Source organism: Anser brachyrhynchus, assembly GCF_964034855.1.
Source record: "Anser brachyrhynchus genome assembly, chromosome: 2".
In the NCBI taxonomy this organism is placed as follows: domain Eukaryota; kingdom Metazoa; phylum Chordata; class Aves; order Anseriformes; family Anatidae; genus Anser; species Anser brachyrhynchus.
In genome coordinates this window covers 160,522,459-160,547,922 of record NC_137695.1, presented here as the reverse complement: position 1 = coordinate 160,547,922, position 25,464 = coordinate 160,522,459, and the positions used below count along the sequence as shown (strand labels likewise).

At 56.2% G+C, this 25,464-nt stretch overlaps 1 protein-coding gene across 5 annotated transcripts in view; it reads left to right on the top strand.

The window, feature by feature from the left end:
• Positions 1–25,464, top strand: part of ARHGAP39 (Rho GTPase activating protein 39) — a 102,192-nt gene that overhangs the window by 39,951 nt on the left and 36,777 nt on the right. For 4 of the 5 annotated variants that reach the window (XR_013945726.1, XM_080578099.1, XM_080578100.1 and 1 more), the window contains exon 1: positions 1,103–7,894. The exons of the other annotated variant lie outside the window; for it this stretch is intronic. Coding sequence is in view for 3 of the 4 variants with exons in the window: in XM_080578099.1 (XP_080434225.1) it covers positions 7,854–7,894 (41 nt within the window). In the remaining variant the exon portion in view is untranslated. Of the gene's footprint in view, positions 1–1,102; positions 7,895–25,464 lie in introns of those variants that run through there. 5 annotated transcript variants of the gene reach the window in all.

Here is a 25,464-nt window from a genome sequence, read left to right as displayed (position 1 = left end):
CAAGGTCAGGAGGACTCAGGTGCAGACTCAGCTGTGCTTAAATGTTTTAGTCTATAACTAAGTGGATTGGCATTGTGACCCCGAACATCTAGTAAGTATTGATAAAAACGAAACACCAGACTTTCGATTTATTGCCGATCCTGGTCTCGTGTCGTTTCTACAAGAGTGCCAAACACTGAGATTTCCAGTGTTGGATTCACCAGGGGTGGACATACCCTGGGTGGCCGGGCAAGAACGTTCCTCCCTCTCCTCCACCAGCACTCCCTTGTCTGTTGACCCTGATTTTCCTGTGGCAATATGGAAGGCTAAATTGGGGAGAAAATTGCTTCTGCTTTGCGATAGCTCCTTCAGAGACTTGGACCCTCATGCTCTGTCCTCTGTGAAACCTTGCCTTGTAGGGCTTCTCCATAACGCACCGAGGGTGAGATGTGGGCGGCCAGAGCCGAGGTGAGGGGAGTCCAGAGCTGGCTCCTCTGCCTCGCTTTGTGCAGGTGCTAACCAGAGGGTCTTGGGGAATTTATTGAAGACCACGTAAAGGTGTGAATCCAGGTTCTTTGTGCCTCTGGTGCCGAGGGTGCTGCGATGACACTAGACCCACGGGCTGCAGGAGTTGCTGAGCGTCCGCACATCTGTGCGAGGTGGTGGGGCAGATTGATGCGAGTCCTGCCCGGGCTGTTAGGCAGCTCTTGGTTAATGCAAGCCCAGCGTGGAGATGGTGGCATTTCACCTTTACTCTTTGCCTCCTTCCGATGCCAGTTAATTCAGGCTTCGTTACCCTACAGCCGGCTTCGGAGGCTGGTGTTCACGAATGTCTGCACATCCCTGCGCTGCGCAGCAGCCCAAACTCCACGTTTGATTTCAGGTGTTCGTTCCACTTGTTCAGCAGCACACATACCGTAGGGGCTAAGCCTCTTAGCGGCGGGGGAAGCACTAGTTTATCTTTAATCTGAATCGTGATGTTCTCCCTCTTGAGCAGGAACGCAACATCCAAGTTTAAGACCCCGGACACGTCTTTATTCGCACAGCTGTAAACGTGACTGTCGTGATCTGCAGGAGGCTGAGGGACAGCGGATGGGGCAGGGTGGGATATGGGGTGGGCTGACTGAGCACTGGTGTTGCTTCCTGAGCATGTAGGACTTGGCAGAGCTAAGCTGTTGCTGTCGCCTAGCCAGCCGACCGCATCGGGGACTCCTGCAGGCACCGGTGTTGCCTGAATTCTTCCTCCTTTTAAAGCAGCCAGAAAACAGAGGGGAAGCACGTTTTGTTGTCTCCCATTACAGGTGAAGGCTGATCGAGTTTCCGTTAACAAAGGGGAGCACTACAGGTGTTCTCCAGCAAGATTAAATGTGGCTTTGCTTACAAAACTGAAGCAGAGGATTCATGGACACTGCCCATTATGAGCCGCTGTCCACTGGCAGTGTTTTTGCTCCCTGCTTTACTTGCTGCTGTCACAATATCTGAACCTGCAGATAGGAAACTGGGCATGCACTCAGATAGAGCAAGTTTCTGATGCGTGACCTGTAACTGGAACCGTGGCACGCAGGTTTGTGCACTTGCTGAGTGCGCTATGGGGCTGCTGAGCCAGCCCGTTAACTCCTGGAGCAATTTGTTTTCTCTATTCCTATGCAAAACACCGAGGTCCACCCGAGCAGGGAAGGACCTGGTACCTTGGGGAGCTCGCTGGAGGTGCTCTTGGCTTATCTAAGGGAGCTGGAAATGGCCTAGGGCTGGTGCTTATGGTTATAGCCAGCTTTGAGAGCCCATCCTGGTCTCTGCCACGAGGAGCCCACAGCTGACATATGCAGACCTTGGTGACTCAGTCTCAAAACTCAGTAGTTTGCTCTAAGGACCCTTCTATCAGCTGTGACCTTCACATGTGTCTTACCATCGTGCAGATTTCAGTCAGCATCCGTGCCTTGAAATAACTTCACAACTGCAGCACGTCCCGCCAAATCCCTCCTTTTGCTGGCGCTGTGATGCTCGCATGGAGGTGGGGAAGAAGTGACCCCGTCCGGGTTATCTGTACAAATGATATCGGGGCCAGGAATAACATGTTACTTTTATTATACCTATATATATTATTTCTATTAGTTATATTTGCTAATAGCAATATTGAGATGTGGCTTTGGCATACCGATAGGTCCCATGAGTGATGCAGTGCCCCCCGATTGTGAAGGGGAAGGGAGGGGGCGACCGGTGCAGCGCTGCGTGGGAATGGGCTCACATTGTGCGTGGGTACGAACACCGGGACTTAAACAAGAGCCCGCTGTTCTCCTGGGGGAATCTGGCTTCTTGTAATCAAATGCCCACTGGGAAACCGGTTTCCTCCAGTAAACTAATCATGCAGTGCAGTCCTTGGCTTGAGAACAGTAAGCGGCTAGGGAGATGTGGGTCCTGTTGTCTCTCACTCTCACGTGCCCGGAGAGCTGAAATAAAAGATCAGGAAATTGCAGAGTGCTGACCCCGTCCTGCACAGCGCAGAATGTTTTTGGTGTCTGCATGGCTTGAGCTTCCGGGGTGAAGGATGGCACTTCAAAATGAATAAGACTAAATAGCGAGGCAGAACATGGCCATTCAGTGCAAATTTAGCACTGTTTGTCAAACCGTAAGTCAGCTGTCTGCGGCTAATTACAGAGATGTCAGGGAGTTTTGAATTTGTCAGCTGAATTCAAGATTGTAGAGCGTTGCTTGTAAAATGTCTCTATTAAAAAGCAACAAATCCCTCAAAGAACAGCATATTTATTTGTGGGTTCTCTGGGGCTCTGGCCCATACTATTGTTCTGGCAGCCGTACAACGAGCTGATGGAGGGAGATGGAAAAGGTAAACGAGGCAGCAGCGGTCCCTGGGCTAGGCAAAAAAATGAGTTGGACTCGATGATCCTTGTGGGTCCCTTCCAGCTCCGGGTGTTTGAGAATTGGGAATGGGTCAGCTCTCCAATTCACTGGAGCTCTGCGTGGCCGCTGTGACTGGTCCCAGTCCCCCTGCGGGTGGGTGGCAGTGTGCTGTGCCTCCTCCTGCGGTGCTGAACTGCTCTTCGGAAGGATGAAAGCACCACGCCGGGTCCGGGTGGTGTGAGGGGCTCTGCTTGGAGCAGATAATCTCCGAGACCTTGCTCTGCCTTGCTTTGAACACTTGTCAGGAGGGAAGGGGTGCCCATGTCTTAGCTCACAAATGGCTCATTCTCAGTTCTGTGTCTGCCTGAGTCATAGAATAATTAGGGTTGGAAAAGACCTCAAAGATCATCTGATCCAACCATCACCCCACCACCAATATTACTCATTAAACCACGTCCCTAAGCACCACATCCAACCTTTCCTTGAACATCCCCAGGGACGGTGACTCCACCACCTCCCTGGGCAGCCCGTCCCAATGCCTGACTGCTCTTTCTGAGAAGAAATGTCTCCTCGTTTCCAACCTAAACCTCCCCTGGCACAACTTGAGGCCATTCCCTCTGGTCCTGTCATTAGTTATCTGCGAGGAGAGGCCGACCCCCAGCTACCCACACCTTCCTTTCAGGTGGTTGTACAGAGTCCTCGCAGCCCTTGTTGGTTCAAGGCCATCCAGGCTCGGGGCGGCCAAGGTTGAGGTCAGGACACCATGGAGGCTGTAGCCTTCAGCCGAGTGGGACAGGATGGAAATACAAGGGGGGCGTTTGACCTTTCCTGGATGGCTGGAGAATCTGGACAACCTGGCTTTGCTTCACTTCATTCATCAGCCAAGGCTGTGTCCCTCAGCTGTGGTGCTCCTCATTGCAGCACGTGGGCACTCTGCAGCACAGAGACTCTGGGCTGTTTTCCGACCTTTGGCTAGAGAGGGTTTTATGACAGTCTCTCTTAGGCTTCTGTGCCACAGAGGGTATTGTTGGTTTACAGATGAATAAACTGTGGGAAACAAACAGAGAGCATCTTTCCATTGCAAAGCTCAGGCGGTAAAGCTATCCCCAAAGCAACTCTCCTGTGTCCGTTACTCCTTAGCAATTAGTAGGTACCGGTAGAGAATTAAATCCGCTGCAGTAGGTGTTGACGAAGCTACGGTGAGAGTCCTTGCCCCAGAGCTTTCCTGTTTTCCAGAAGGACGAAGGGTGAATGTGAGTCAGAGCTGGATGCCCAAATCCTCTCGTTTGCTCCCCCCGGAGCTGTCAGAGCACATCAGGAAGATGTTCAGCACCGTGAACCAATGTAGCCGCGAGAGCACGAATCAGAATCACAGAACTGTAGGGGTTGGAAGGGACCTCCAGAGATCATCGGGTCCAACCCCCCTGCCAAAGCAGGTTCCCTAGAGCAGGCTGCCCAGGTAGGCGTCCAGACAGGCCTTGAATATCTCCAGAGAAGGAGACTCCACAACCTCCCTGGGCAGCCTGTCCCAGCGCTCCGTCACCCTCACCGTGAAGAAGTTCTTTCGCATGTTGGTGCGGAACTTCCTGGGCTCCATTTTGTGGCCATTGCCCCTTGTCCTGTCTCCACAAACCACTGAAAAGAGGTTGGCCATATCCCTCTGTCTCCCACACCTCAGGTTTTTGTAAACATTGGTAAGATCCCCCCTCAGTCTTCTCTTCTCAAGGCTGAACAGACCCAGGTCTCTCAGCCTTTCCTCATAGGGAAGATGCTCCAGGCCCCGTGTCGTCTTTGTGGCCCTCCGCTGGACTCTCTCCTGGAGATCCCTGTTCTTTTTGTACCAGGGAGCCCAAAACTGGACACAGTACTCCAGGTAAACGAACCAGATGCCGTCCTCCAAAGCAAAGCCAGGCTGTGAGATCCTTCTGTGGGCACTGGGCCTTTGGCTACCCAAGGCCCTGTGGCTTCGACCCAGCTCCGAAGCCAAATGCCACTGTGACATGGGACCAAACAGCCTTTTTTGAAGGGACAGAAGCCCTTTCATAGGACCGGTGGAGGGCTTAAGCACTTGTGTGTGGGACAGGGGGGTGGTGGGACTTGCATACTGGAAGCCTTGGCCAACGCGTCTGGTGGCAGATGAGACAGAGGAGAAGCGGCATCTCTGTGCTGTGAGCTCTGCTTTTGGCCAAAGAGCAGCAGGCCCTCGTGAAGTTCTGCATTGGGGTGAAGCATTGGAAGTGCCCAGTGGGGTCCCCATCCCCAGGGATATTTAAGAGACATCTGGGTATGGCCCTAAGGGATGTGGTTTAGTGATGGAACTCAGTAGGCCATGCTGATGGTTGGGCTTGATGATCTTGAAGGCCTTTGCCAGCCTAGATGATTCTGTCACTGTTGTGGTAGGAACAATCAGTCCTCATTTTGCACAAATTCACCACTTCTCTTAGTTGTGATGCTTCTTTTTCCACCTGTGCTTCCTCTCAGTGGCTGGGGAAGGAGCAGAAAGGAGCGGCCTCCAGGTTTGTCTCCCTTTTCTTACCCTGGGGCACTCCTCTGTGCTCGTGCCCTTTTTGTGGTGGCTGCATAAGGAGGCGATCTGTATTGCACTTGAGGCACCCTTGAAGGCATCTGGACACTTCTGCTAGTTTGGGATGTGGAAGGCTGCGATGAGAGGCCATGAGCATGAGGCTGATGAGCGTGATTAAAGCCTGAGGCCTCTAGCTGAACAGACGTCCACTTCCCTCTACGGTTGTGCCACGTTGGCTCGTAGACATCCACCCACCTTCGCTGCTGGTTGCGTTGGCCCCTTTCTACGGGAGCCCTCTCCTTGCCTACAGCCCTCAGTCTGGCAACAGTCAGAGCCCAATGCGAAGTTTGTTTGATTAGGCTCTTGGCAAATTGATAGAGGGATCGAGGATTACAGGAACAGCACTGATAACTAGCTCTCAAGCTGTCCCCCTGGTGCTCCATTAATGGCTTTGTGGAATTCCCATCTCTCTAACGCCTCGCATTTGGGTTGTCTTAAATCATTAAAAAGAAAAAAGAGTGCCTGCTCTCCGCGCTCCTGCCAAGTAGGTCAGTGTTTTCCCAGTTGTGCCGTTTGGGAAACGGAGACATTATTCAGAGCGACTTTCTCCAAGTTGCTTGGTGAGTTGAAGACAGGGCTGGAAGCACAATAATAGTTTCAAGCATTAGTTCAGCCCCAGTCCTCAAGTGAAAATAAGTCACTTGGCCTAATCAAAGCCAGATTAAAATAAATCTCAGCGAAACCTGGCAAAATAAACGGCGTATTCCTGAATTCTGCAGTGTAGGAGAAGCGATCTGGAAGATGGAAGGGGTGGGCAATTGGTGCTGCATAAAATGTGACAAACTCACCTCCTTGCGATGTCAGTATTAAAAATGCCACCTGATGCTTCCCGTAGGAAGAAATGAGCCCAAAAAGCGTTCTGGTTGTGCTACTACAGGGTGCTGTTGCTGATTTTTATTTTGGTTTTTTATTTTTTTTCCTGATCATAATAATAATTATTAAAAAAAAAAAAAAACAGCAAGGCAGAAGCATCACCATGGTGTCTGTGAATCAAGCCAGGCTCAGAAGAGTTGGCTGCTATTCAGCTGCTCTTTACACAACTTATTAGGATGGTGGCATGCAGGTAATGATTAAAATGGATCGAGTTTTGAAAGGAGAAGGTTGGTTCATGTGACAGTGGGTGTCTGACGGTGTCAGTCCGGCCATCCTTCAGCCCAGTGGGGACAGAGTGGGGGTAGGGTGAGGTGGAGGGTTGTCCTGGCATGGGAGTGGGGAAAACACAGTGGCTTTTTGAGTTGCGATGTGTCCAACCCCTGCCTGCCTCTGGCTCGAAAGAATAAAAGCCACAGAGAGCCTGCTTGAGCAGATCCGAAGCCATCAGTAGAAAATAGCTCATTTATGAAATGGGCACTTCTCGCTGGGAGAATCGTTACATTCAGAATCCATCCTCTGTTATAATTTTATTTTAATATGGAACTACTCAGGATGAGTTGTTACTCAGGACATTTTTTAGGCAGAAGATGACATTAGGGAAAAGAATACGGAGCATGAAAAATGGATTATACAGTGTCATTCTGTGGCTACTTGCCTGAGATATTAATTATGTAGGATTTTAAGCTCAGATCTTGTGTTGATTACTCCATGGCTGTCCAGGTCTTCTCCCAACACCGAGTGCTTGGACAGAACAGGATTTTGCCGTGCCCGCAGTTAGGCTCCTGGCTGGCAGGAGGACCTCTCCTAGGGTCAGGTCTCCTGTTCTCTTCCTTTTGCAATCAGAGCCCATTTTTTCATCCTTTGCAAGCCATCTGCTGCAGCTGCGAGCTCAAAACTAATATACAGTAAGGTCAGGCTTGCCTTTTTTTAATTTCCTTTTTTTTTTTTCCCTGAAATAAGGCGGGTCTCAGGCAGGCGCTGTCGTCTGGAAGCATCAGGATTAGAGCTCGGTTCGTGTACGGGAAATAACTCGCGCGGCTGCTGGCGCGCTCTCCTCCTGTTTATAATTGCTCTGTTCGGGTTCTTGTACCAGGCGTATTGTGAACGGGCTTGGAAGTGGGGAAACTGCAAACCTTGTGAAAAGAAAAAAAAAATATAACCAAAAAAAAAAAAAGCAACCCCTTGTTTCCCATCCCAGCATCACGTCTTCAGGAGCCCGGCTAATTAAGCTCCTCCGAACGAGCCGCCTGGCCCCGGCGAGCGGCTCCTCGTTGGTTCCCTCCGCTGCCGAGCGCCGGGGGAGGCCGGGCGAGGAGGGCAGAGCCTTCGCCTTCACCCACCCACGCTGCTCCCCGGGGCAGGGCGCGCTGCCAGCCCCTCTGCCGGCAGCCCGCGAGCTCCGCGGGGAGGCACGCAGCGACGCGCCGAGCTCCGGCTGCGCCGAGCGCCCCGCGTTAAGACCCCGAAGGCGGATGTGCCGTTGTGGTCCACGAGGAAGAAGAGGCAGCCCCGAAGGCTCGTCTCCCGTGCCGTGCCTTCCGGCCCGGAGGGATGCTGCGGGATGGCAGAGGAGGGGACGACGGGACGGCTCTTTGGAAGGAGGTGGGCATCGGGCTGGTGAATGTGGCTTCGCTTTGCTGGGCAGAGAGCGTTGGGAAAGCTGCTTCGAAGCTGAAGCGTCCCACGAACGTGATTTTCCTTTTGCTTTGCCCGGCCTCGGTTGTGCTTCTGGATGTGAAAGCCCGGAGAATAAAACGCCCCGCTGCAACCTGTCCTCTTGTGTTCGCGCTGCCCAGCGGCTGCGGGAGCGACCTGGTGCCAAGTGGGGCCAGGATTCAGGGGGCTTCCCCGCTCGGAGCTGGCAGCGGCTGAGCGCCTGGAGCTGCCGGTGCCAAGGCTTTGGGGACGGGGAGGGAGGGGAAGCCCCGGGGTCTTCCCCCTGGGCAGATGGAGACCTGTCAGCCGTTTTGGCAGCGGGCGGCGAGGGGCTTCTGGGCTGAGCCACTTAAGTGCTGCAGAGCTGAAGGTGCCTGCTGTCGCTGGTTCTCCATTTTCCGTGGGCTTCTTCGGAGTTCCGTGGGTGCTGGGTTTGTTTTCTGCGCCGAAAGCCAAGCAGCAGAATGTCGCATACTCCTCCGTACGCCTTGCTCCCCATAAATGCTCGTGCTCACGTGGCCAGCCCTCGCATACAGCCGCTACCCGGCGGCAAAGGCCAGCTGCAAGCAGTGCTTAAGGACTATTGAGAGCAGGCGCTGGCTGGCAGGGGGACAGCCTTGCTCTTAATTGCTCTTTTCCACCCTCGCTTGCTGTGACCGCATGGAAGCGCTCGGAGGGCTGCCAGGAACACTGCCGCCTCTGTTCCCCGCGCAGACGGCGGCCGCGGTGCCCCCAGCCCCATGGCGCACGGGACGGTGCCGGAGGCACCGCGCCGCCAGAGCCCGGCACGCGTGATCTGCACGGCCCCGGCCAGCAGCAGCAAGCGCTGCCCCGGGTCCTCGCCGGCATTTGCTAATTTCTTCTAATTGGGCGAGCCTTCGTCTCGTATCCGGGCCCTCGCGCCGCAGGGCTGCGCGTGCGTCGCTGCCTGGGATCCTTCGCTTGGGACCGAGATGTTTTCCCGGTGAGCTGCTGCACTGCGGAGCTCGGGCAATGAGCTTTTTGTGCTCCGATTTCGGAGTCGATGCTTTTTTGTACTCTAATCAAGAGGGTTTTGATGCTGTAATTAAAGACATGGGCTTAATGGGCATTCTGTGGGATGTAAATTTGTCGAAAAATACAAGTCAAACTTTTGAGACCAAAGCGCTTTTGTGCTCACTTAGTCTATTGTAATTAGGGGTGTGGTGCTTAAGGAATATTAATTAGTCCCACGGGTGAGGTTGGGGAGCCAGAAAAATGCCGCCTCCGCCCCTGCTCCCCGGTGGGAGTTTGGGGGTGGCGAGAGCAGGAGCTGCACATGGGAGGGAGCGAGAGGCAGGGAGCGAAATTCCCCCTCCTTTAAAATAAACAACAATAATAATATCATAAAAAAAACTCCTCTGGGAGCCGGGCGCACCTTCCTTGGGTAGCTGGCTCTGCCAGGCGAGTTCAAACCACCCCCGTCGTTCCCCCGGGGGTAGCGGTTGCCTCTCGAATTGCGACAGATCCGTAGCCGGGGCTGGGAAGGGGGCGGTCGGGTGCCTGGAAAACAGCTGGGGGGGCTGGCTCCAAATGTCCCCAGCCATGGATGGGAATGGGACAGGACCCCAAGGACGTTTGGGTGAGCCCCTCTGCTCGCGTGAGAACCGGTGCCGAGCGAGCCGCTGGCTCCGTCCCCGGCACACGGGGCGAGAGGCTCCGTGGCTGCGTCCCGGAGGCGTCTCGCTATCCTTAGGGTATCCAAATGATGGATTAATTACCCTGCTAGTCCCTGGGAATCCCAGCAGGCTTCCTGCCGATGGGAAACGGGGCAGGGACTGAGCGGTGGTTGCGTACGCAGAGGGCTGGTGGAATTTGGTGGCCGACCCGGCGCGCGGTGCCGGCACGCTCTCCTGCGTCGGGCTGGGCTTCAAGGAGGACGGTTGGAACAGGAAAATGTCGCAGCCTTCTCTTCCCAAGCCTTAAAAACAATTAAAGACAGCCCGGCCTGGGAGAGAAATAGCCGTAGTAATTACAGGGGTAAAGGCAGTGATGAAGGAGAAGGGAGAAATGATAGGACGGAGTTATCAATTAGATAGTGACTCAGGAGAGCCGCGCGGCAGAGGGAGAAATTGCTGACGAGGAGCTAGCTTCGTGGCTTCCCGGCGTGTCCAAAGCTTGTTCTCAGCCGCAGTGCGGGCCCATTATCTGATGCCAAGGATGTACTCGTTGGTCAGGCAGGAGAGCTCAGCTTCCTCCCAGTATCATTTAAGCTGGTGGTGTTTGGAAAAGGGAAACAGAAGGCAAAGTTTGGATGACTTAGTGAAAATGTCAATAACTTTTGGCAAATAACGGTAGGAATCAGACCTCCAGACCATCATTTTTGCAGTGAGTCTTGGAAATTGAGGGAATCAGATCTAGGTAAAAGTCAGTAATGTGCTGATGTATTAAAAGGCCAGGCAGAAGGGTCTGGGTGGCTGCTCTGGCAACCTGGTGCTTGGCTGGCATTGGGCCATCAGGCACTGGGACAGGTTGCCCAGGGAGGTGGTGGAGTCGCCGTCCCTGGGGGTGTTCAAGGAAAGGTTGGACGTGGTGCTTAGGGACACGGTTTAGTGGGTGACATTGGTGGTAGGGGGATGGTTGGACCAGATGATCTTGGAGGGCTTTCCAACCCTAATGATTCTGTGATTTAGTGGTGCCACATCGTCCATTAGCAGGAGATTGAGTATGGGTCACGTTGGCGCCAGCGATTTGGCGTCTATCGGGGAAGCTGATCTGATATTGTTATAATGACGAGGATTGAAGTGGCAAATAATCAAGGGAACAAACTGGACCTGGCTTGCTTGGTGAGCTGTCCCTGCCGGTGGCAGGACCTGGGGACCCGGTGGGGACATCTCTTGAGTTCATGCCTTGTAGGGCACACAGGTTGCTGGCACTGAGGTGCCCATGGCTAACGGGTGCCCAGTGCCCACGGCTCTCAGCTCAGCTGAGACGAATGATCGCATCCAAGTATTGGGGCTAGAGTATTTGAACTAGAAATTGGGCTCAAATTCCTTTGGATGGAGGTCAGGTGAGCAAATTCTAACACAGAAGAAATACTTCCCTAAGAAAAGCCCTTTAAGCTGCAGAATTTCTGTTTTGAAGTTGAAACTAGTTCTAGGAGGTGTGAGGGCCTACGTTATACAAAAAGTCAGAGCAAGATAAGTTCTGAGTTGTAGCACGAGATCACTTTTTAAAATATTGATTTCTCTGGCAGCTGCTAGCTGTTTTCCTTCGAGATCTGGGTAACCCAGTTTCTTCTCCTGCAGTGTCTGTAGGAATGAGACAGACTTGAGTCTGGTACTGGGCATGGCACCGCGACACGCAGGATTCCTTCGCTGTAGGACTTGAGGAGCAGAGTCCCAAGAACAGTTGAAGCTGGAGGCACCTCTGGGATCATCTGGTCCCCCCCCACACCCATCAGGACCCCCCATCTGGTGCCCAGCCCCACGTCCAGGTGGGTTCCCCAAGGAGGAGCCCCCAGCACCTCCCTGGTCCCGGTGCCAGGGCTCCAGCACTCATACCACGAGGGTTGGTGCGCCTGGAGCGATGCAGCAAGCTGGGGGAACCCCAGCACTCGGGCGTTGTCTTTCTGTTTGGGTGCACTGACTTCCCAAGGCTCTGGGGACAGATTTGGCTTTGTGTAGGTGGGCCAAAGTGCCCTGAGAACCTCTAGAGCTGCAGAAAGCAGCATCGAACAGAATGAAAGAAATTCTTCACTGTAAGGGTGGCGAGGCACTGGTACAGGCTGCCCAGAGGAGCTGTGGCTGCCCCAGCCCTGGAGGTGTTCAAGACCGGGCTGGATGGGGTTTTGGGCAACTTTTGGGGATTTTGGTCTGGTGGGAGATGTCCCTGCGTATGGCAGGGGATTGGAATTTGATGGGCTTTGAGGTCCCTTCCAACCCATCTGTGGATCTGCCAGCATCTCCCCCAGAAGTTCTGGTTTGTGTCCATCCTCTGACACACGCGGTGCCCACCCGGAACGTGCAGCCTGGGGGTGAATAACCTAAAAAGCCCCAAATGACTCCTTGGGAGGCTTGGAGACGGGTTTGTTCTCAAGCATACTTGATTACTGCCTCCTGAGCTGCATCTCCATAAAAATGCTGCTCTGCAGTGAGCTGTGGTACCGGGTGAGACGCGTTTTCTTCCCAAGGCGAAAACCCCTTGGATCCGGGGAGCTGCAGGATCTTCGTGGGAAGGGTTTGTGCTCCCTTCCTGCCAAGAGACCCTGGCAAAAATGCTTCAACACCCTTGGGCACTGAAAGCTGCTTCGAACCCTGGGCTCTGCATCCCCGCTGCAGCCAGTGGTGGGTCACGCAGGAGCGCGAGCACCGCCAGCCGCCGCTCCCTTCTGCAGGCACTTGCTGCCCCCTGACATAACCAGGAGGAATTCAACACTTTGTGATAATAAACGTGCACGCCCTGAGGATGCACAAGTGCTGCAAGCGTAGGTCTGCTGGTGTTTTGGGTTAATTTGGGAGGATGTGTGGCGTGCCGGGACTGGACGCCGAGGTGACCAGGCTTCCCCGGGGCCGTGCCGCTGGGAGGCACCGGGTCAGGTCTCGGTGCGCTGCCCGCCTTCCTCTGCAGCGGCTGAACCACAAAGCGCAGAGGGGAGCGGGGATTAAAAGGAAGCAATTTGCATGCAGTTGCGTAACGAGGTTGCAGGAGGCTGGGGAATAGAACAGCATCGAGAGACCGCGACACGAGGCGGTATCCCGTGATCCGAAGGCTCCGGAGGTGGCTCTGGCAGAGCTGGCTGCAGTAACTCGCTGCCACGCCATATCGCTCGGAGGCTCCTTCCCGAGACAGGTCGGGCTTTCCACAGCCCCTTACCCTCGGTGCTTCTTCGGGTGGCTCAGGGCTTGGGAACCTCTGAGCTCAGCCTCAGCAGCCTCGCCAGGCCCCTTGCCTGAACATGAGCATGAAAAATGCTCCGTTAGGAGGTGGGACAGTTCCATCCATTCTCTTTCTGCCAGGGAGAAATGGCTTTTCATATCAAGTAGGAAATTGCTTTTATCAGTTTGCATCCCTGTGCAACAGATATTTTTTTCCCCCGTCATTTATTCAAACCGCTCGTTCTCCATCCTCTGTGTGTGGCTCTGTGGCAGCTGCGGTGGTTGGATGCAGTTATTTTTGCAGCACCATTAAAGTAAGCACACCTTCAGCTACCGTTGCCTTGCATGTCGTCGTGTCACCGCTTTTTTTCTCCCCAAGTTGGAATTCTCCAGGGGAAACGTATAAAGTCTGCTGTGCACCTGGGGCAGCTCAGTCTAGCTCAGGGTGCTGCCGGATCGTGCACGGCTCGCGTGTGCTCCCAGTCGTGCTTCTGCGCACTGGGGGTTAGGTGCAGGGATGCGGTGCTCAGACACTACCACCCAACGCCAGATTGGTGCCATCTGGGCCAAGGCAGGTCCACGTGCACCCAAAACCAGAGGCACTAGCCAAAAAATTGGGCACAGCAGCCAAGAAGAGCTGCCTTCCCGTGGGATGTCTGAAAAAGGTGCTGCAGGGAAGGGCACGGCAGGGATACGGGACTGATTTCCCAGCGAGGAGCCCGAGGTGAAACTCGGTCTGGGACTCTGTTCTGTGCTGTGTTAGAGAGATCCTTCCGAAATTTTCCTTGTGTGGCGGTGTGCGACGCTGCTGCGCGACTGCAGAAGAGCTGAACTCAAACGGGAAGGCCAGGGGGAATAAATGGGGCATAAATGGTGGGGGAAGCGTTGCGAGGCAGCGCGAGGAGGCGGCAGGACCTGGTCCTGGTAAGATACGGCGCCTGCGTGAAGCAGCGAAGACTGAAGCCAGGTTTCCTGCGTGGTTTTTGTCACTCCCCATCTGTGCAATGCTAAAGGAAAGGTGGATGGGAAGTTCCAGCCTCCAGCTGGACCGGAGGCTCCCCCTGGACCCCAGACAGCACTTTTGGGCCGGGAGGGTGCCGGAGCCTTGGCACCGGGACCAGGGGCTGGGGGTTCCTCCTGGGGGATCCCCCAACCCACCTGGGGTGGGGCTGGGAACGGCTGGGGGGGTCTGGTGGGGTGGGGGAGACACAGAGGTGCCTCCAACCTCCGCCATTCTCTGATCCTGCAGTCTGCACCCGAGTCCTGCTGGCTCTTTGCATGCACGCGGGGTCAGACCGTGGACTGACCCCGACCAGGAGGTGAGCGGCGTTTGGGAGTGCCCCAGTGAGGGGCGCTGGGGGTCTTCTGGGGGTCTGGCCCACCCCCACGCCATGTGCTTCAGGATCCTTCACCAGCAAGCACAAAGCCAGTGCTGGAGTGTTTTTGAGCGACGTGTTCCCTCTGGAAGCGAAGCCCACACGCTCCATCCGTCGCCGCCGTGCAGCACCTCACCGGGCTCGGTGTGCTCCCAGCCGCAGCAGAGGAACCTCGCCGTGCCGCTGTGCTCCTCCTGTTGTCCCTGCGAGGAGCAAGCCCAGTTGTCGGTGGCTGGGGAATGTTGGCAGCAGCCTTCGGGAGGCTTCCCGCAGCCTCGCGACGTGCAGATGCTGCAGGAGGAGCATTCCTCCGCCTCCCCGCCCCGGGCTGCTATGCTTTGCGTTGGGATGAACCCAGCCACCCGGAGAAGTAGGTTAAATACCAGGAATCCGAGCGTAGCTCGGCTCAAGTCGCGCTATCGGAGCAATTTATCTGGCTAATTTTAGCAAAATGTGTTATTAAGTGGATTAAGGTAATTAAACATTGTTATCGTTAATGGCTGACATGATAACGTGCCCTGCCACGGGGGCCGCTCTTATCCGAAACCTCGCAGTAGGAAAGCCGGGCCCACCAAGGATGATGACAGCCATCACTCAGGCAGCACGACACGTTTTTAGCCCTTTGGTGGTTTTAGGTTTAGGTTTTGTATTTTGTAAGTGTGTGCCTTTAATTAAAGTCTTTTGCAGCGTGGGTTTTTTTTGTTGTTTTTTTTTTTAAAATGCTGCTCACCGAGTGCTGCAGACCCCCTCCGAGAAGCAGGCAGCGTCTCCCAGATGCCAGCCACCACCGAAGCAAGCCGAGGGCCGTTCTCAGCCAGCAGGAGCACGAGGAGCCCCAGGATGCATTGTCAGGGCAGGACTCACTGCCACGCATGGCACGGGTAGCGGTGGCTCTGATTTTCAGGGCTGCAGGCATCGGCCTCGGTTGGGAGCGTATGGAGAGGGCCTGCCCATGCTTTGGCAGGGGGTTTGGACCCAACGATCTCTTGGGGTCCCTTCCAACCCCTGCAATTCTGTGGTTCTGTGCCCAGCAGCAAGCAGGGCTGGCAGCGCGCTGAATGCCCTGAACGGCTCCAGCTCCATGCAGAAGCTGCGAGGTTCGAGGCCCTTTTGCCTTTGTTTCCGTACCGAATTAGCACGCGGCGCTCTTTTCTTTCCGTGCCTGGCTGTGGCTCTCCCGGAACCTGGGGGAGGAGGAGAACAAAGCGAGGCGCCCGCAGTCTGTCATTTTGGAGGCAGCGCGTGGCTGTCGACAAATCGGCGCGGTGCACGGCCCACCTTCGGGCCCCGGAGGAGGGGATTTAATGGCAGGTTTCTGCGCTGTTCCCCGGCTGGAAATAACGCGGCCAGGCCTCCGGAGCGTGTTGGTCCCTGGAACTGCCAAGTGCTGAATGCTTCTGCGTGCCCTGTTGGATCAGTTCAGGCCACCCTGCTGAACAGGACGAAGGCGAAACCTCCACAGATGGCTCTGGGCTGCTCTGCTGGCTGGGAGCAGCAGAGCCATAATCCCCCAAATGGGGTTTTTACCCAGAAAGTGCTCAGTGGAACGGGAAGGAAGGTGTAGCGTAGGCCCGAGGCCGGAGCCGCTTGCCTTCTGTTGGGCATCCCACATGCTGCAGCGCTCGGAGCAGAAAAGTGATGAGGTTTTGGGGTGAGATCTCGGAGTTTTGGCTGCTGCAGGGAGCGCCAGGCTCTGGAAAACGCCAAATCTTGGAGCTTTGCCACTGCACCAGCGCTGCAGCCCCGTAATTGCGGACACGCTGTCCTGGCCACCAAGGATTCGGCCTAGCAGAGGACCTTGGCCTTGCTGTGTTGGCATGGAGGGCATCACGTTAGTGGCAGCCCTTGGTGAGAGCTGGGCTTCACGGCGTGGGGAAGGGGCCAGGAGCGGATCTAGCTGCCGCCTTCCCCTCTGTGATGGAGAGAAGAGAGCACCAGGCTCGCCCGTAGATGCGGCGCAGGAAGGGTGAGAGGCGATGCACGGCTGCACCGTGGTGGGGCCTCGTGGTGGGGCCTCGTGGTGGGGCCTCGTGGTGGGATCACCCAAGAATGGTCTCCTGGAGCGTCTCCGAGACCCCCATTTACAAAGATTTCAGCACTGGACCGAAAAAGGCCCTGAGCAGGATCACTTCAAGGACACCTGCGCCCAAGGGAGGAAGGGAGGGTGGCCCCGGTGAGCTCCAGAGATCTGTTCCAGCCTCCAGTGTTGTGAAGCAGGGCAAGGAGACATCAGGCTGTGGCTCCCGTGCTGGACGCTTTCCACCTCCCATACAGACCAAGGACTGAGCGCTTGAGAGGGGTTTGTTCCCGTCCCTCGGGGGGTTATTTATTTATTTATCTACTGATTTCTCGGAAGGTGCACGTGGTTCTCCCAGTAACCTTAGTTCCAGAACACTTGCTGCATCCTCATCTCAAATTTCCCCCTCCTTTTCCTTGCGCTGGCGGGGACTCGGAAGCTTCCTTCCCCTCGCATAAAGGGACCTCCTGCTGCCTGGGGGCTCCGGGAACCCCCTGCAATACAAATCCAAGATGCATAGAGGGGAGGCCAAGCTTGTAGGGCCGTCCGGAATCCGCTGCTGCTGCCAGCGGAGGCTCTGGAGGCAGCAAATGCTCTCGCACCTGCCAAGTCACTCTCGGGGGATGTTATTCACTTTGCTTTGGGCTTTTGCCCTCTGCGCAGCTTTCCTTCTGCAGAGCTCGCGCCAAGGATGGGCAGAGCATTTTGCTTCACCCCGCTGATGTTATTTATGTATAAATGTAGCCCTTGTAGGTGACAAGTCGTTCGCTGACATCCCTGCTTTCTCTCTCAAGGTAAAACGCCCAAGTTACAGTCCCAGACTGACCGAAAAAAAAAAAAATCGCTTTTATTTCTGGCATTCCATTTTTTAAGTTTCAAGGTTGGTTAGCCCTGTCTTGCCGCTGTTCGCTCTCTCCTTAAGGTCAGCTGCTTTTCCCCCGGGAGAGCGGGGACAGAAAGCAATTTTGCTCACGGGCTTCGCTGCGTGCGCCTCGTAAAAATTGACTTTGTCGTCGCACCCAAGGGCACTCGTGGGAAGTCTTCGGCTCTGCTGGGGCGCGTTTCGGTAGCGTGCCTTGTAGAGCAGCGCCGGGATTTTGTGCCAGGCTGAGGGACGGTTAAGAAAAACATGGAAAACCTGGTGCAGAAGGGCGGCCTTGCTGCTGACCGTGCGGTAGAAGTAATGCAATAGTTTTCCATTGATACGAGCGGTTATTTCCTGACATGGGAGCTTTGTGATACGGCGTGAGAAGGTGTGCACGCCAGAGGTAGGGATCCAGGACTTCTTAGTTCCCTTTTTTTTCTTCCAAACAGGTCAATTTTAAGTTGAACTGCTTTGCTTACGTGCTGTTACCGTATCAGAAATAACAAATCTGATTTCGAGCAGGAACACGTGGTGTCGTCGACTCTGCCCAGCGCCCGCCTGCCCTCCCGTAGACACCCCGGAGTCCTGGGATGGCTGAGGTTGGAGGCGCCTCTGGGCCCCTTTACGTAGACCTAGCACTGGAAATGCAAAGCATCCGCAGCCCCTGCGGGGCAGGATTGGTCCCTTGGGGGACGAGGGGTTGGGGTCGTGCTGGGGGCTCTGCGGGAGGAGGGGGCCGGGACCCATCGGGCTGCTGGAGGGCAGCGTTTGGGGAGCTGGTGGGGGGGGGGATTTGCTCCTTTATCTCCCTTCTGAGCCGCGCTGGCAGATTGAGTGGCAGATTTCGCACCAACTGTGCCGAGCGATCGGATCCCGCGCCCGGGCACGCGGCGTGCTACCGGAGGGATTTGTCATAGCGCGGCATATGGCCGGGTGTCGGCGCGGGCAGCAGGCGTTTCCCCTCCGTTCTCTGCCTGCTCCGTGTGCCCGGCTGGGCTTGGAGGAGCAATGCAGGCGTTTTGCTTTCCTCTGCGTGTCCTGGTGGGAGGGGGGGGGCAGCAGGAACCCACCCGGCGCACAGCTCTTGGATTTCTGCAACGGGTGGAGGGGTTTTTGCTATGTCCACCTGCCTGCAGCAGGCTTCCCGCTGCTCTGCCAAGGGATTTTTTTGTATTTTGGTTTGTTTTGTGGGTTTTTTTTGTTTTTTTTTCCTGTGGCTTTTGTTTTTTTGTTCTTGTTTTTGGTTTTTTTTGCTAAGTGAGATTGCTGTCTAGATTTCTGTCCAGGGCTAGCATCTCGGTGCTTTGAAGCAACGAGCGCTTTGCGTCTTACAGCGTTATCTGCAGGTCCTACAAATACCACCCCATCGCCGTCGGGAAGAGGGGGAGGACGGCTTCCAAGCGTCCTCTTCCTCCCAGCGCAGCACCGAGAGGTTATCTGATATTTCGGTGGGAGCCGGCGCTTGCTGGCAATCTCCCCGTGCCGCGGGGAAAGGTCATCTTGTCTTACAGCCTCTAATTGCTCCCGGCATCCCAGGGATTTTTCGGGCTGAGCTCCACGTCAGCAGGACGTGCAGCAACCGAAAGGGTTAAACGGGGTCTGCGCTGCCTGTTCCCCCCCCTCGCCCCCAGCCCAGCCACGATGGGAAATGAAACCGCGTCCGGAGCCGGACAGGTGGCCGCTTTTGGCCCCAAAACGGGGCACATCACCTGCTCGGGAGCAGCTGCCGCCGCAGGGCTCGTGCGTGGCTTAGAGCAGGGTCCTAGGCAGAAATGCCCTCAAGCGCCGCGCTCGCCTGGCCCCCGCTATTTCCTAAATATTTCGGAGGCCAAAAGCGCAGCGCGTGCTTTCAGCAACTGGCATTAATGCTTCAAGGCTCTGCTGCAGCGACCTTCTCTACGGCTCTGCGGTGAAGGCAGCAAGTGCTGTTCCCCAGGGACTGTTCCCCCGGCATCATCCGGTGTCTTCCTCTCCTCGCCACGATGCCTGCGTGAAGCACGTGGGATAGGGCCAGCTCGGCACGGGGACCACAAATCAAATCCATCAGGGTGCGTATTTAGGGGCTTCCACTCCGCCCTCGGGTCGTCCCCATCCGGGCTTCACCTCGTTTGCTTTCTGAAACCGTAAATTAAGTCCTTGTCCCTCAAGCTTAGGTCGGCTTGAAGTCACAGCTGCATCGAAACGAGGTTTTTCTTAACTCCAGGAGTCAAAAAATAAAAATGAAACGGCAGTCGGCGCGAGGAGCGCCCCGCACACTTGGCTAGGAGGGCTGGGATTCGGCAGCTGCGACCGCTCTGGAATCCGCGCCTGCTCCGCTCCCTCGCCGCCCCGCCAGCACGGGGCCAGCTGCCAGGCTGAGAGCTCTTCCCCTGCCCATAATTCTGCTTTTTTTTCCCTGAAAGTTGTTTTTCCCCTAAAAGCGGTCAGTCCCCCTTCAGGATGCTGATGCACGGCCTCGCATGCGCTCGTTTTCCAGCGCTGGGAATTGAGGCGATGGGATTCGGAGAATTCCCTTCCTGCAGAGGTTTTGGGAGCAGGGGAAGTTTCTCGCTCCGGATTTTTGTGGGATTGTGACAGGTTCTTGCTTGCTCGTGGGCTTCTGGCAGATAGCGTAAAGTTCAAAGCATTCCTCTCCGTGTTTCACACTTCCAATATTGCAGGGAGATTATTACTATTAATAACACATTAATCATCTTTCCTCTGAAGGTTTCAGTTGGAAAAGCAAAATAAGATTATTATTTTTTAAGCAGCATCAGAGCCAGCACTGGCAAGTCCCCGTGCTCGGGTGATCTTCTTCAGTCGGTTTAATTTTTAGAAACTTCGGCGCTGAAAATTCGGGTTGGTGAGCGCAACGCTGACACCGGAGCCGTGCTAACGTCGAGACCCGACTCGGGGCGGCGCGCATGGCGTGCGCTCGCGGTGCCAGCAGAGACGAAGCTGCCGCCCGTCCCCAGAGACCCGTCCCCACGGTGCAGCCATCTGCTGCACTGCCTGCAGGAGCTGCAGCTTCCCCCCTTGGTCCCTTGGGGGAGAGACACCCTAAAACCCAGCTCTGCTTGGGCCAAATCCGTCCCATGTCCCCGGTGGAGCTGCGTGGATGATGCGTGAGATGTCTTGCTTGCGGGAGAAGGTCTGGTTTGGCTGGAAACACGTGGAGATTGAAATAAAACCGTGCTGGATCCTTCTGGCTGGGGGCTGCTCCTTGGGGATCCCCAAACCCGCCTGGACGTGGGGCTGGGCACCAGCTGGGGGGGCCCTGATGGGGCAGGGGGGACCCGGAGGAGTCTCCAACCTCTGCCACCCTCACTCTCGGTGCACGACCCGAGCCACCTCCGGAGAGCACGCTGACTGCACCCCTGGGTGCCCGGGCAGGCACCGTGCATGTCCCAGCTCTCTGCTCTCCTCACCCCCTCCTGTGGGGGCTGTGTCTGCTCTTCCCCCTTCTTGCTCATGGCCTGGCACCCTTCAGCTCTCTCTTGCACCCTTTTTGTACGGCAGCCAGCAACGCGGTGGCTCAGCATCCCGCACGGAGCTCCCCGGCCCTGTTTCCTTCCATCAAAACCTCCTGGGGGCTGCTGTCCTCCAAACCTCGACCCCCCCAGCCCAGCTGAGCAGACAAGGAAGTTTTCAGAGAGAGGCTCCCATAACCTCCAGCTGAAGGCTGAGCAGCTTTACAAAGCCTGAGGTCAGCCCGGCGCGTCCGCGGCTTTCACGCGGACGCTCGATTCATCGCCGCCTGTTCGCGTTATCAGCTTTCTGGCAGCTTTCTCCACTTTCGGGGGGGGGTTTAAAGGAGATAACGCATAGCCCAGGCTCGCGCCGTGAAGTTCGGATTGGGAGCATCCGCCCTCGCCAGAGGTCGAACTTGCCCCGATAAGAGGGGAGGACATCGGAGCCGCCCGATCCTCTTTCCAAAGCCGCCCTTTGAAGCCAGTGCCGCGTCCCCGCGTCCTCTAGGCCAGAAGCGATGCGATGACACCAAAGTCATCGGCACAAAATGGGCGGTGGGGGGGGTCCGAGAGCTCCGTGCCTCTGCCTAGACCTCCCCGGGACGGGGAACCACCCGGGTTGGGCCTGGCAGTCCCAGAGGCCCTCTCCAAGAAGACGAATTTGGTGAAATTCAGGGGGCGAAGCAGGACCTGGCCGTGCCGGCTGCGGCTGGGTGTCCTATTTCACAGCCGCCCCCGGGCTCGTCCTCCTCGAGCTCCTCGCGTTCTCTTTTGAACCCGTTTGTGTTTTTTGGCTCCGCCGCTGAACACATTCCACGGTTTAATTGCGTGCTATGAAAAGTAATTTCCTTTAGTTGTCTCTTAAACCCCCTGCCAGATAACTGCGGAGCGACCGACAAAAGGCATCCTGAGAAAATGAGCGAAGAGCTCCCGGTCCCCTTCCCGGCGGTGCCGGCGCCTTTCTGCCTTCGGGGACAGTGCCGTCCCCTCCTGGCGCTGGCCCCACATCCACCCTAGATGCGAGCTCTTCCCCGTGGGGCTGCCCCTTGGGGCTGCCCATGTCCTGCCCCGTCCTTGCCGGGCGTTACTGACCCTTGGGCCACCTTCCCAACCCGTGACAGCGCGGAGGATTCCTCCAGGACCCCGACGGGCTCTAAGCGAGTTACCACGAGGCCCTGAACTCGAGACTGGAAACCATCTCGCCGCTGTTCATTCCGTGGAGTTTTCAAGCTTTTTTTTTTTTTTTTTTCCCCTGACATCTCAGTTTGACGTAGCTTATTAATTCAGCTTTATGCCCGACAAAGAAAGACTTCAGTGCGGGAACGCCCCCCCCTGTTTGAACCGAGTCCTCCTCCTCCGGCTTTATTTCTGGTTGCTTTTTTTCTCCCCTGTTTATCCATCAGCCGTTCCCCATGCCCGACGCGCACACGCCGGTTCCTGGTGGATTCCTTTATTGAAGCCTTAATTTTCTTTTGCCATCTCCATTTTAGCTTAGTTTCTATGGGAACGGGGGAAAGATAGAAATGGAAGCTTCCTGCTCCCGTCTCCCCGCCGGGCCACGCGTTTGGCGTCGCGTGCAGCCTGGGAGGGAGGCTGAAGGCCAGGAGGCCGCGGGGCTTCGTCTCGCAGCCTGGTGCTGGGCGGCGAGGTGAGCTCAGGATGAGGGACAGGACACGGTGGCGGCGTTACGTCCCGCTTTGCCAGCACTCAGGGGAAAACAGCTGGGAAAACACCGTGGGAGAGGCTGTGAGGCTTTCGCGAGGCAGCCTCCTGCCCCAAGGGGCTGCCTCTGGTCCCGTGGTGGCTCTCGCCCCGGATCCTGGTTGCTTCCACCCATGGTGGAAGCTGGAGAGCATCGGGTGTCTCCGGCAGGTCTCAGCTCCCGGGCATCCCTGGCGGGGCCGGCTCACGGTGGGGATGTGGTGGCACGTTCGGCAGTCACTGTTTGCCTCGAGGGATGGAGACATGCATCCCTCGTGGTCACCGTTTGCCTCGATGGACACAGCGGGCCATGGGTCTCGGCAGCCACGCTCCAACGAGCTGGGCTTTGCTCCTTGCACGTCCTACAAGCTGCTCCTCAGAGCTCGCCCATGACTAAGGAAGATGGATTTCGTTTTCCTGGCCCTTTGTTGCTCGAGCAGACCTCGTAAAGAGGTGAAGGCTCATGCAAAGTCTCTCCGGTTCCCATAGTGGTTGTAATATCGGTATTTAAAAGCGGCGTTCCAGGTGATCCTGATAGCTTTCTCCAGCTACCAGAGAGGGAAGGAGCCAGCAGAAGCCGTAGCAGAGAGCCGGGAGGCTCAGCCCTATGCAAAATCACTCCGGCACGGCTCAGCTCCCCATCGGGCGGGCTGGGAGCGAGCGGCCCCAGCACTTTCTCAGGGCGCGTTCCAAGCGAACCGCCCGCAGCAGCGGCACATCTGCCTCCACGGTGCAGCCGGGGCCGGGAATCACTCGGGGGGGTGCGATTTAGATTGCAAATTACCTCCGAGTTGCAAATCCGCGCCGTCCCGCCTCGTGCTGTCAGCTGCCAAATTCCCTTGAGACGACTTTTCGGTTTTCCGTGCGAGCGCCGGAGCTGTCGTCAGGCTTCGAGCGGCAATGGGGGTGGCCGGGGAAGGGGCTTGAGGTGTCTTTGAGCACCCCCATGCAGCAGGAAAAGGACCCTCAATGCTCTCAGTATCATAGAACAAGTGATCTAGGATGGAAAAGACCTCCAAGATCATCGTCATCAGGTCCAGCCATCAGCCTGACCCGCCGAGGCCCACCACTAAACCCCGTCTCCCCTGGCACGTGGTGCAGCAGGCCAGTGTCGAGGAGGAGAAGTTCTGCTTGTTTGAAGTTTAAAATCTTATTCTGTTGAACTGAAAATATTTTTTTCCCAGGCTGACTTGCTGGGGGGCATCTCATGGAGCCACGAGGAGCTTGGAGGGATTGGCATGGGAAGGAGCACTACCCACGGTGTCCCACAGCTTGAGGAACGCCTCAAGCCCTCTTCTTTGGACAAATCGCCCCCAAAAATCTGTAGGTGCAGGGGATGGAGAGCACGTGGGTTCAGGACTCACCGTGCCACACTCAGCAGGAAGAGAAATTTCCCTGGGAGTGCAAATTTGTGAAAAGTGTCCCACGTGGATCTTTTTTTGTGGCGCTAAGGGACATGGTTTGGTGATGGGACGCGGTAGGTCAGGTCGGTGGTTGCACTTGGGGACCTTCAGAGAATCACAGAGTGGCTGAGTTTGGAGGCACCCCCGTGTCTGCCCGGTCCCCCCTGCCCCAACAGGACCCCCCCAGCTGCTGCCCAGCCCCACGTCCAGGTGGGTTTGGGGATCCCAGCACCTCCCCGGCACTGCTCGAAGCCCCCTCGGACGCTGAAGGCTGGGTGGGTGTTGGGGATGCGTCACGGCGAGGCTCAGCACTCCGTGGTCTGGGCACTGGCTCCCTCCCAGCAGCAAGCAGTAACTGGGGACATTTCGGTCCGGGTGCCCACGAGATGCAGGGTGACAGCAGGAAGGGCGCGATGCCCCCAGGAGCCCGCAGCTCCCGGAGAACACGGTGCCGAAATGCCCTGCCGGCCCCAGGGCGTGCCCGCGCACACAGCGGAGCTCGTGTCTGGCTCTAAACCCAGCCTGGCTTCCGATCTAATAAACATAACGTGGCCAAGGCGAGCCTTGAGCGGAACAGGCTCTGACACCCGCACGAGAGGCGTGCTCCGTGTTTTCCCCTGGAGCTCTCCGTCTGGTCGGGATGGATTTGGTAAGCGGCAGGGAGCGGAGGGACCAAACGCTGTGAGCGCCTTCAGCTCTTATTCCTCTGAGTCCTGCTCGCAGTGGTCTGCCAGGAGGGTGGGCGAGACCTGCCCTGGGACGGTCCGGTTGGCACAGCCTCCATGCTACAGAATGGACAGATCGGTGATAGCATGACCACGTTTGGCCACGGTTACCGACGGTGCAGCTACTTGGCGATTGCACCTGCGCCCCTTTAGGAGCCCCTGAGCATCCCCGAGCATCCCCATCCTCGTGGTGGCCTCCAACATTCAACAGCAGCCTGAAGGAGCTCTGCATCCATCGCATCCTTGCCACCCATCTTGGTTCTTCTCTGCTTCTCCCGGTTCCTTAAATTCGCTTGAAATTGCCGGAACCTTGCTTTCTTGGTTTTCTTCCGTGGGTCCTTTCCATCCTAGATACTGGGGTAGATCACGAATGGCTCTTTGTGTAAAAAAAAAACGTGGTTTGGATGCTGCGAGCAGTCAGCACGCTCTTGAGGCTGCATGCAAAAAGTTTGAAGTGTCTTTGGTTTATGGATTATGGCCAGAGGACTGAAACTCACCTGCAGTTTTTCGGGATCCATCCCCGAGGTGCCAGAGCTGGGAGTTTCCAAGAGTTTCTGCATAACTGATTTATGGTTATAAGGATATATGGTTATATGGGAGCCCGAGCTCGCGGTGCGCTGCAAATGACCCAGCAAATGGTCGGCTGCGCATCTCCTGTGGTTGGTTTTTGGGGTTTTTATCAGTCTGTATCCGTTTGGGATCGCTCCACCCTCAGCACTCACCGCACAGTGCCGCGTAACCGGAGAGCGAGGGCAGCGCCGAGCGTGCGAGCCCGGCGCGTCCCTACAGATGGGAGAGCAGCTTCGTCAGGGGAAATCAGAGCTCAGGGTCCGACCTGATACTCCGGCAGCTCCTGGCTTTGGTCCGGGAGTGTATAAATACCCTGAGCCCTGCAGCTCACGGAGATCTGGGCAGAAATCCAGACCGCTGCCTGCTAGGCACGGGCTGTGTCCGCGGAGAGAGCAGGCAAGGAGCTCTGCTCTCCTTGGACGTGCCGGCACCCGCGGCCATTTCAGCAAGGGGCAAAGCGCTGACGAGGCAGGGACCGAGCTCTGCAGCCACCTTAGGAAATAATAAACTAATAAACCCCGATATCAAAGCGAATCAGCCGCGCCTCAGCCGGAGCCTTTGCTCGTCCCCTCCAA